The sequence below is a fragment of the Thalia democratica genome, chromosome 8 (assembly GCF_965202585.1).
Source record: "Thalia democratica chromosome 8, ktThaDemo2.hap1.1, whole genome shotgun sequence".
Lineage (NCBI taxonomy): Eukaryota > Metazoa > Chordata > Thaliacea > Salpida > Salpidae > Thalia > Thalia democratica.
In genome coordinates this window covers 4,206,597-4,219,067 of record NC_139172.1, presented here as the reverse complement: position 1 = coordinate 4,219,067, position 12,471 = coordinate 4,206,597, and the positions used below count along the sequence as shown (strand labels likewise).

At 25.9% G+C, this 12,471-nt stretch overlaps 1 protein-coding gene across 1 annotated transcript; it reads right to left on the bottom strand.

Moving 5' to 3' along the window:
• Window positions 1-1,895: 1,895 nt before the first annotated feature.
• On the bottom strand, window positions 1,896-11,775 carry LOC145842447 (uncharacterized). The gene is made up of 11 exons (XM_082949897.1): window positions 11,353-11,775; window positions 10,670-10,794; window positions 10,240-10,419; window positions 6,914-7,017; window positions 6,559-6,721; window positions 6,188-6,357; window positions 5,917-5,990; window positions 5,235-5,489; window positions 3,968-4,109; window positions 2,796-3,340; window positions 1,896-2,552 (listed from the first exon to the last, which is right to left on the bottom strand). Exons 1-11 carry the CDS (start codon window positions 11,759-11,761, stop codon window positions 2,167-2,169), a joined length of 2,553 nt encoding a protein of 850 aa, XP_082806023.1. The 5' UTR covers window positions 11,762-11,775; the 3' UTR covers window positions 1,896-2,166.
• Window positions 11,776-12,471: the final 696 nt, after the last annotated feature.

The window sequence follows — 12,471 nt, the reverse complement described above, 5'->3', positions numbered from 1 at the left end:
CATAGTCCTTACTCAGTATGTTGGCTGGATTGTAATAACGTTAGGTTGTAACAATTGCTATTATAAACTTATTAGATTTTGAGTATCATTTAAAAATTTTATCTTATACGTTAAACTTCTTTTGTGTAAGTAAGTAATTTTATTGAGTTCATTATACAAGTTTTTTTTTAGTCAAAATATTTTCTTAAACTAATGTTAAAAGTTTTTTTGTGTCTGGTTACATGGTTTTTAGGTTTAGGTAAGTATTTAGAGTTATAAAATCGTATAAGCTTAAAATAAATAAAAAGAAAAATTTTTTTTCAGAAACATAGACTTTGATCATACAGATTTATCTACTTTAAAAAAAAATTACCAAGTTAATACACCTAAGCTTATTGTTTTTGAAATAATTGGTTCTGGTGTAATTTTTTTTCCTACTTCTTCTAGAATAAGTTAAACTTTTTAATGCTGAAAAGTATTTTTATAAAGCTGACAAAATTTTTAGAGTAAGTAAGTGGACAACAAAGTTACCATATTTTCATAAGCAATTGCTTACAACTTTAAATTTTATATCAACTTAAACAGTTGTTGATTTAGTATCCAGACTTTTTTTTTGTAACTCATGTGAAAAGTAGCCGATGATAATGAGGCACACCAGAAACTAATTAAAAAAACTTTCTGAAATTTTTGTCTAAGCTTTTTATGAAGTTAAACTAGATTTAGCTTTTTTTAAATTTCTACTTTTTACCTTTTATTAAGTCTCGGCTATCTAATTTTTGAACAACTAGAGCATCTAAAACCAACCGCTGGATTTACGCCATAACTTAACTCTGGCACTTATGCTGTAGCATAGTTTTTTTATACATCCAGTTCCTTTCACCGAATTTTTTAGCGTCGATTTCTTTATTTTTATAAATAAATTACTAAAGAATACAACATAACATTTTCAGTATAGTCATTTAGTAAAAAACTAGTTTTAATTTGCAGTAAGTTTCAAGTGTATCAACTGTGTACTAAGCTTTTTTTAAATCGATTTAAAGTTGAAAAAAAAAATTATTCAGATGGTTTTAAAAGAATATATCAAAATTAAGCAAATATTGAATTTTCGCCAATATTATGTTTTTTATTTTCAATTACATAAATGCTACTGAAGTTACATGGACAAAGCTCTCTTAACTAAAACCTTATAACACAAAAGCTTATCAAAACCGTAAAAACAGTACACTAGTGGTAATGCAGCAAACAATTACCTCTTTTAAATGAGAGTTTTTTGTACAGTTTTCGTTTTTTACTAATGATAAAAATTTAATATAGGGTGTTCTATTTTAAAGTTGATATGTAAAACAAATAACAGTCGTTTACTATCAATTTTTACATTCAATCAAATTTCAAAAAACTATCAATTACAATGCTTTAAAGATTTTGTGATGTCAAAAAGGTATTTTAAATCAAAACTATTATATTAATATTGTAGGACTACATTTTCAAAAAAAACATAAACATATATATTTGAAATTTCTAAATATTTAAACACTTTGCATGTCGTTAAAATAAAGAAATTTACAAAAGTTTTGATAGAAAAAAACAGAAAGTAAAGTTAAATGTTTTATTTATAAATAAAATTATATCATTTTTCTTTGATCGAAAAAAGAGTAAGTAGAAATCAGTCAACTACAATGCAAGTTTTTTTTAATCTTTCGAATTATGTCGAATAGATAATTAACTAGTAATGAATAAACGTCATTTATTAATATAAATCGTTTACAAAAGGTTTACTAAAAGTTTGAAAAAAGTTTACTAAAAGTTTTTTTATACATAAAAATTAATCAAATGGAATAAAGATAAAACCACAGTAGAAATATGTATAAATTAAAAATGCAGTAGAGTTTATATAACGAAAACTATTGCTTTATAAGAATTATAAACAGTTTAACTGTACATATTATTAAAGAATGTAAAAAAGGGAATGGCTGTAGAAAGGTATTTTCTTGACAAACTTTAAACAAACAAACTTGTTTATAAAAAACATTAAATAGTTATTTCAGCTTTAGTTTTAATTACTTTTTTCACAGTATCATCACAGTAAATTTAAGATAGCGTATTTAAGAATAAACCGACACTGTTCAAATTAAATTTCAATAAATACCTGTTTGTATAGATAAAGAAAAACTAATGTATTCTGCTAAACTAAACTCTTTGCTTCTTCTTTCCCTGCATCTTCCTCAAGAAGCTGTTTCTCGCTTGAATGTCCGTCCTGAGCTGCGGTACCTCGCTCAACTCCGTGTTGTCACTCGCGTCTTCTGTTTTGCGGTGCTGAAAGTGGTTAGCCTTGTTTTTGAAGTAAGAGTTGACCCACTTGTCCTTCTTCTTTCCGCCATCAGCTTGCGGCTTGTTGTACTTGTTAGGCAAACTGTTGTCTGATAAACCCGTTTTTTGAGCATTTTCAGATTCCTGTTTTTTGTAAAAGTTCTCGTTGTTTCTCAGGTACGGGGCGCTCCACACGGCTCTTCTGTAACTGCCGCTCCTCTGCGTCGATGAGTTCAGCTGTCTTGAAGATGGAGGAGCGTGATGTTCTGTTAGTTTTGAAAGTTAAATAAACTTTATTTTAAAGTATTATGCTAAACTTTTCTACTACTAAGTTTGTATTCGATTTTTTCATTTTTCAAAGCCTTGTTAAATTAACTGTAAAAAAGGATTTTAAATAAACATTAAAATATTATCTATATAAAACAAAACTTAGTAAGAAAATTTTAGCTATAACTAAACTTTAAAAACATATTCTTTTAATTTGTAATGTCTTATACTTATTTTCTAACCGTTGGATTGCTTTGAGTATGGTTTTTCCGCTAAGTTTTTATTGCTGTTATTGGATTCAAAAACGTTCACTCTTTTTCGGAAACGTTCACTGTTTTCCACTTTGTTAGGCTTTTTGTTGTAACTGCTGATCTTTTGTTGTGTTGTAGCGTTCTTCTTATCTGAGTTTTTATCCACGAAAGTCCGCCGATTTTTTAACTGATCCACATGATTATTTTCATCAGTACTCTTCAATTTGTTACCATTTGAAACTGTGTCATTATCACCGTTAGCCTGTCTAAGTTTCAAGTTGCTGTAAATATTCTTCGGTGCAGCTTTGCTCTTCAGTTTTGATGTGTTGTGATCTGATCTATAACTGTTCGTGTTTGGAATTGGAGGTTTCTGATAGCTTGCGTTAGAGTTGTTGTTTTTTTTAACGTTGCTGTTTTGAAGCTTATTCTTGTCGTTATGTTCGGTTTTCTTCTGGTTGTTCGCTTGCTTTTGTGGCGGTTCGCTTTGTTGCGATTTGTTGTTCAAGTACCAGCGGCTTGCTGCAGCTAAGCGATCTCTGTTTATAAATAATTTGAAATAGTTTTAAACCATCAAATGATAATACAATTAACAAAAAAACAGTATCAAATAAAAAAAAAACAATAATTAAATATACTACATAACAAACATATAGATGTTTTGTTTTTAATACTGTTTTAATGATATTACCAAACGTAAGTAATTTTATATTTATAATGTAGTTCTACCAATAACTTTAAGTAAATACAACAGTAAAAAAAATATTTTGTTATTAAACTAAAGTTTAAATATGTTTACTTAGTAAAAAAGTCTCATTGACTTAAAAAGCCTAAAACAGAAATAAATATTTACAACATCAAAAATAAGTATGCATTAGAAATAATATTCAATATAGTCAAAAATAAGTCACAATTATGATAATTATGAAATCGTCTAGTTAGGTACTTAAACTTTTGTTACATAAAAATACGATTATTTTAAATTAGTAAAGCAGTACTTGTTAGCTAATTAAACAAGTTTAATTCTAAGACAATTAAATTTTTTGCAATGACTTTTAAGCTTACGATTAATATTTTTATGCTATAATATATATTAAAGCATAATATACAGTGGTATTATATTTTTTACCAAGATTTTTATTTTATTTAATTCAAAAACATTTTACCTGATCACGTGAGCAGGTTCGATAGTAGAGTCTTCGGTCAGGTGAGATATGGAAGGTGAGGGTTGGTACCTGACTTCCCGCGCTTTTTTCAATACCTCGTCAATCGTCATGTTCTCCCATGTTCTCATTGACATCGATAATCCTTTAAATGTAAACTTGTAAGTTTAACTAAAACTAGTGTTTTAATAAAAGTTTCATTGTGTTATACAAATAAAAAGTGTTTAAATTAGTTTTCTGTTTTTCTTTGTATTATGACTTTCTTTGTGTCAATAAAGTTGATTTTTATTGTTTGTGAAATATACTGATTTTTTTGTGTATAGTTTACTGTATGAAAATAAAGTACCAGTAAAAGTTTTACACTTAGATATTTTTAGACAAAAATCAAAAGTGCAATCCATGTTAACTAATAAACATTTTAAGTTTTAAATATATAACATAAAAATTATAGTAGTCATGCTTGTTTAATGTGGATAAATAAGTAGTTATTAAAATTAATTCTTCTTAGGTTGTTTCTTTTTAACTGTTTACAGTCTTTTCGTTATCATACAGATTTTAACTTAAAAAGATGACAGTTTTTTTAACAGCTGAATTACTCAAAATACAAAAGTTTACAAAAATATATTACTCAATTTTTCTCTACAAACGTGTTTTATGCTTTTTAAAACTGAATCAATTAAAAAAATAAGCTAATTTACTAGTTGCTTATTGCTTACTTATTCTTGATGTTTTTTAGACTTGTTTTTACTTTAGTCAATAAGCATAAATTAAGTTTAAAAGCTAGATACTATGTGAGCACAAAAAGTTTTTCATTTATTTAAAGATTTTGAATACTTTTGCTAAAGCTGCTTGTTATTTTATCAAAAAAAAAAGAGAGAAAAATACAAGAGTTATTTCATAGTAATCTCAGTAAATGTTTTTATAATTAAAGAAGGAATTTGGAAACATAAGCAGAAGTTTACTTTTTTTAATATTGTTAGAAGGGTTAAATTTATAATCGTAAAGTTTTATTAGCGTTAAATATTACTATCAATTCATCTGTCTTGTTTTAGCTACTAAAATTATTTATCTCATGATAACTTTACAATGTCTTTACATTTAAAACTTTACCCAATATTTTTATTACAGTTTATTACTAACAAAACAATGTTTTACTCCTATACTTGCATATAGGAGATCCTCAGTTGTTGTAAACAAATCTTATTCAAATAAAATCAAAATTTTAAATTTTACATTTTACATTAGATTTATGACTTTGACTAGTATCAACCTTTGGTTAATCTTTGTAGTTCTGCTGTAGGCTCATCAACTTCTTTCGCAGTGTTTTTCATATCCGTATTCTTGTTCACCGGTCCAAAAGAGTTTTCTTTAGAATTTTTTGGTGACTTTATTATGTTATTGGGGGATTGTGATTCATCCAGCCACATTTTAGGGGGAGGCGGTTGTTCTTGTAATTGTTTTCTAGAGCTAATCATGTTCTTCTCTTGTTCGAACTTGTTTATGTTCTTTTCCAAGCTAACCGGCTCTGCATCCAAATTTAACTTTACGTAAGTTAACAAATCAATGAAGCTATAAAACTAATGAATAGTTTACTTGGTAAAAAAAAGCTACAAAAAGCTTTACTTATACTTTTGGAACAATCATTTTATTAAAAGGTTATAAAAACTACTATAGATATAGTAACTTTGTTTTCAAGTACTTCAAATACTTAATTCTTTAATAATAACTTTATTTTCTTTTTTTTTATACACATTTGTCTTTAAATTATTACCAATATGAAAAACATCAACTTTAAAACACAAAGGTTTTTTATTATGCTTAGAACACAGTAAGAATATTTAAAATATTCAAAAATTTTTCAAAATCTTTCGTGTAAACATTCCGTTTACAAAATATTTTTTATTGAAAAAAAGTAACAAATATAAAACTAAACAAAAAATAATAACACTTACGCTTATTTTCTTCTATTATTTCTGAAAACTCTTCTATTTCTGATTTGTTCTCTAACTCTGATTTCCCTTGCAAACTAAATTATTTCAATAAATTATTTTTTATTTTCTACAGTAATTGTAACACTGTAAACTTTAAAGACAATTTAAATAAAAAAAAACGTTTAGTCGTTTTATTTACAAAAGCATGTGTTTTTTATATTAATACATATTAGTGTAATTTAATAAAATAAAACTTAATTATTTTTCTAACAAATTAAATTGAACCAATTACCTTTCAACTTGTTCTTTCAACACGACAACCTGCTGTGCCAGGGACACGCAAGTTTCCACGACAACCAAGTAACCCACACACACGCTGTGCCCCGACTTCTGTGCGGCTTGTGCGGGGGTTTCCCCTTGACTGTTCAGTATCGTGACTGAAGCGCCGCGAGCCACCAGCGCCTGATTGAAAATCAATGGGTAGTTTATGAACTTTATGAAGTTATTAATAGGTGATAAAACGAACAATGTTGTTTTTTTAGTTTAATGTTTAAAAATTTTAGAAGTAATTAGATGTAGGTTAACCTAAAATAACTAACTTAGAACTATTTTAAATTAAATAACTATAATATTCAAGCTCTCGCAAAAAAAAAATGTTAAAACCTGTACGCATTTGATGTTTCCGTTTCTGGCGGCCACGTGAATGGCAGCGTCTGACATGTGGTTGCTTACGTCAATGCTGACGTCATCACTCGTCATCTCGTCACAAAGCCACTCAAGCATGTCTTCCCTGTCGTACTTAGCTGCAATGTGGGCAACTGGCCACCTGTATGGTAAATTTTATTTAATATAAAAATAGTTTAATTATTGTTGTTATTTATTCGTTATGTTTAAAACACATTTTTTAAGAAATTCGGGCTGAAAAAATACTTAGTCTGTTTAATCTAGCCCGTTAAAATAAAACTCTGCCGACCCTAATGACAAAACTAGGAACGATAAAATTGAAAAACAAAGTTACCTTGTGTTGAAACCATCAATATTGGAAGCTAATGTCGACATAACTAACTCTTCTTTTGCTTTCGTGTTTTTTATCAGCCATTTCGCACATTCAATATTTCCACTCTGATTAAAATATCTTTAAATAAATAAAATAGATAGTTTAAGTAAGTTTCTTTTTAGTTTTTTGTTCAAAGAACCACCCATGGTAGTTTTATACTTATTTGTTAACTTTAAATAGAAGGTAAATAACATGAGTAATCAAAACAAATAGTTTGAAAGTCATGTTTTGATTAAATTAAATAGATAAACTTTAGCTAATTATGATGTCGCATATCTAGTTAATGATTTTACAAAAATAATAAGTAGAATAATAATGTTAATTATGTTAGTTTTAAACAAAATTAACACTTCATTGATATTTTATTGCTTAAAATTTATTTATTAACTTCTTTAAAGTTAGTACGTATAATATTTACTTATTTATGTAAATAGTAAACATAAAATTATATAATGAATTTTTTCAAAGTTTTAAGCACTTAAAAAAAACACTCGAGGGAAATAATTCGATTAAAAAAAATTTACTCTATAAACAGTATTACAAGTATCAAACAAATAAAACATTTAAATATTATATAAACCTTTCAGCTAAAAAAGTATAATGATTTTTTTTCTTGAATAGATAAAAAAGGCAATGTAAGCCTTTATATTATTTATAATAAACTTGTTTTACAAAAAACACTTTAATAAGGCTATTTGTTTACATTGATGTGTAGAAAAACGCTTGTAGTGTGTGTATACAAATTCTATGCATATTTACAAGCCTTAAAAAGTATTTACACAATTTCTTCGTTTCATTAGTTACATTTTTAATCATCTGGTTAGAAGTACTTTTAAACCGAAAAAAACCACAAATGCAATAAAAATTTATGTTGTTTACTTTTTAAGAAATCATACTTAAATAACAATTTGTTATAAGAACTTATATAAACTTAATTTCTCTTAAATTCATGTTACCATTTAGGCATTTTTTAAGGTTTAGTTGTGTAAAATGTTTATTAAAAGCAATAGGAGACTAGTTTTAATATTTATATAATATATTAATATATTATTTTTAAAACTACTTGCTTTTTCACTATTTAGTTAGTTTAAAATACAACAAATACAACAAATTTTTTAATAGGATAAAAAATAATAAAATGTTATTAAAATAAACTTCTACGTAAAAACGTTTGTGTCTTTTGTTGTGTATAGAATTGACAGAAATTCTCCCCAACTATTTTATTTGTTAAACGCTCCATGTAAATATTTAGGTGACGTCATAATACAGAGTTTAACGTTAAGTGTCCTTTACAGATGATACAAATCGATAACTTCTATTTCAATACCAAATAGTTTTGTCAATTTGATAACTTTCCATTAACGTTTATTTTTAGAAATTTACACTATTTACATAAGTCATATTCGTAACAAAAAGCAAATATAAAGTTAAAAAAATATTTATATTCATTATTAAAATAAATTACGTAAAAAAAGTTTTTTTGAACATTTGAATTGCTATTATATGCCTCTGTTTATAAATTGTTCTTATGATTAACCTTTTGTAATAATTAATTGCACAAAATAATCTTTATAAGTTTTCTTTATTAAGTAAAGTTTTTTCTGATAGCTGAAAGTTTTAGTCAAAACTTGCTTATGTAAAATTTGAAACATAGCTAAAAGACATATGAATAACCGAATAATTTAAAAAATTCTTGTTTTAAATTGTTTGTTACTAACAAGTTGTGTTATAAAAGTATAAAACGACCAAAAAGAATGACAACTATTAGAATATGTTAATTTTATTAGATTTCTGTTAATCGTAGCAAGCCAAAAATATTTTTCTATACCATTAAAATTAGTTAAATAACTTATTATGAAAATACTACATTAAAATATTAATAACTTTACAAATTTCGACTTGGTTAACAAAAATTTAAAGTTATCAAAGCAAAGTTTAAAAATTAACAAATTACTATATTATTACTAACAAATGACTATCTATGTTTAAGTCTTTTGTTAACTTTGATTTTTTTATCGAACTTTAAGAACACTTGGTTAAAAACGTTCAGTAGTAAATAAACAATTGTAGTCAAACTAATCATTTTCTACAAATTCTACTTATAAATAAAAGAATTTTCGAAATTTTTATATTATATAGTAACTACTTGACAACAAATGCTCATTCGTAAAGTCTAATAGCTCTTCTTTTATGTAGTGATAAGTAAATCCAGTTATTATAAAAGCTAAAACTAAACATGTTACAACAAAGCTTGTAAAATGTTGACATAACATATTTGTAGCTTTTTTGTTTTTAAGCTTTTAAATTAGTTTATTCGTTAAGTTTTTTGGCATAAAACAAAAATCTGCAAATTTTTTAAAAATGTTAAATAAATAATATTAAATTTAAGATTTAAAAGTTTACTTAATTCTAAATAAAACAACAGAGCTTTGTTATAGACAAAGTATTCAGTGTCAGATAAATAAAAGTAAAAAGTTTAAATCAAAACTTAAATTCTAAAGGATATTTTATACTGTTTTCAAATCTGCATATTATACTTTAAAATAGAATAAATTATTATTGGTTTAAAAAATCCTTTAAAGTTTACATAAATTTATTTGTTTTACAATTCACTCTAAAGTGTAAAAATTGTGTAACAGTTATTGTATAATTGTAATAGCTAATATACTAATAAAGTTTTATTGTAACAAAAACCTTCTAAAAAGTCAATAAATTAGTTTTGTTGTATAAACATTTAGTTTTTGAAAAAATCACCAAATTAATTTCATGCCATCTTTACGTTTTATAAAAAAAGTTTAGATTCATATACCTTGTTTCTTTAAGTCTAGTAAACAATATTTATGCTTAGTAAATTTAATAAACAATTTCTTAATAATGTTCAATATAGATTTACTATTTAGATTAATTCGTAAATTTATTGAAACTAATTGTAAGTGTTAACAAAATTGTCTGAAAAAGTTAAAAAACTATAAACATTTAGCATACTTTTAAAAAACACTTAAAACTAGCACAAAGTTACAAAAAAAACTCATACAAGCCTGTATGTACTGCTACTTTTTGCTAAACAATCAGCTTATTTGGTGTTTATTTAATCGTTTTATTTGCGCAAGTTCAGTCAAGCCTTAAAATTCTTTTGTTACAAGAAGTCTGTGTTTATTTAATGAATTCATTAAAGCAAACAGGTACACTGAAAGGTTTTTGCTTAAACATTTTTCACAATAATATTGACTTTAATATATTTTCAATTTTTTTCATGAATTTATAATTTTTCCTGCTAATAAGCTTACCTTGATAGCGAGGCCGGTCGCACTCAAAATTTCGTCGTTGGGCATAGAAATCATGTTGGGGCTGTAAACCGAAGAAAGATTTTTGACCAATTGCAAGTGGCCGTATTCGGCTGCTATGTGCAAAAGTGTGTTTCCTTTTTCGTCCAATGTGCTACTCAGTTCTTCGCTTGTGAACTGAGACTGAAAAATAAATCTGTTGTTATGTCTAAACTAGAAAGAATTAAACTAGTGGTTAGTTTATTAATATCTTTTTAATGTTTTATATTTGGCCAGTTTACTGGTTTATATTTCTGAATATTAAGCTTAACAATTGTAATTGAAAAAAGTTTTGTTTTGATTTTTACTAATTTTAACTAATGCTTTCACAATTATTAGTTTAAAATAAAGAAAAACAGTTATTGATATCAAATAATAAGATAATTTTACTGACAAGTAACTTCAAGTTTCCACTCTTAGCAGCAGCAAACATGTCATCTGGAGAACTGGACAAATGATCAACTATTTCTTCATTACCACTACTTAACAAGCTGTTTATCGTGAGATTTTGATTTTTCACTGAAAAAATATCGTTAAAAGTTAAATTTATTTGAGTGAAATATCTGATTTATAATAATAACTCTTAAAACGTTTAAAACTAATTTTAGTACAAATTAAAGCTAAACTGAATCAATAAAAGCTTAAATGATAAACAGTGTACCTTTTATTGGTTTCTAGTAATGAAAGATAGCATGCCGCCCTAATTAATTTAAAATACTTTAGTTTTTATATTTTACAGCTTTAAGTTTTTTCTTTGTAAACATTTAAAGCTTTACAAACTATAAATGATTTAGTAAAATGAAGAATAAAAAAATAGTTTTACTCTATCCTTAAATATAAGTTAGATTAAATAAAAAATGTAAAAAAATTAATAAAATTAAAAACTACATACTAAAACAGAAGTAATTTTAGATAATTAAAAAAGTTAAAAATTGTTTTCTAATGTCACTCTTTTACCAGAAAAATAATAGTAACCATATTTTGTCTTTAGAGTTTCTTCTTTTTGTTTAATTAACTTAACTTTTACTTTCTTTGATCGTTTATTCATACAAACATAACTTAAAAAAAACAACATACCTATTTTGTTGTTGCTTTTTAAATTATTCACCATTTCTCCACCGATTGATTGCTGAGCAAAATCGTCATTGCTCTGAATCGTACAATCTGAATCATCGCTTCCTTCCGATCTCACAGAGGTTGCTTGCGAGCTTAACCTACTCCTGATGGACCCCCCTACCTCCGAATCGATCACCGACGATTCCTCCGCGATAGTTTCCAGGTCCGAGTCCGGGTAATACCCTATAACGTTGTACCCGTAGTTGTTCTGACCAGAGTGCATCTCGTTTTGCTGGTTGTCAACAAATTGGCCGATGTAGGAAGTGTTTGTATGATTGCTGGTTGGGTTGTTGTCATTGAACTTGTTTATGCGGTAGAAATTCACATCTTGCATAGGCTTCAGGTTTTGCTGATAGTCAGATATATTCATGAACGTTATTTAGTATTTCTGAAAAAGATAACGTTTTAAAATATTTAAATTTAAGTATTTTAAAAATATACAATTAGAAAAATTTATTAAAACTTTAATAGATAAAGTTTATACTTTTTGTATGTTTATTTAGTTATATTTACAGCAACTAAAAAAGAAGCTATTTACATTTAATTTGCTAAAGCATTCTAAAATCCAAACTAAAAAAAATTTTATAATTTTAAACAACGTATACCAGTTATGTACTTTTAAGTAGGAAACACATTTTTATAAAATATTTATGATCGTAGTTGTAACGTTTGCTGAGCTATACGTTTTGTTTAAAGCTGTTTTACCAAAAATCTTCAAAGTAATGAAAATTAAAAACTATACACTTGTTGACTTATTATTTTCTTTTTTTATTTATTAAAAACTAGTTAAACTAACAAAAACTTGTCCAGATTTAAAACTTCATACTTAAAGCTATTGATAGTTTAAAAAAAAACCTCATGAGCAGAAAAGACTTTTTCAATCAATGCTTAATAGCTCTCAAGTTGGTTATAAAAAGACTAAGTAATGCAAAGTTTATAAAACTAATAAGCACAATACTTTTATAAACTAAGCAGATTGATTATTCTATTGTTTCAATACAAAATCTAGTCTTACTTTAATTACAATTTTTTTACATTCTTTTTTACTTATGACGTTTCAACGTATTCTAAAAGCTATTT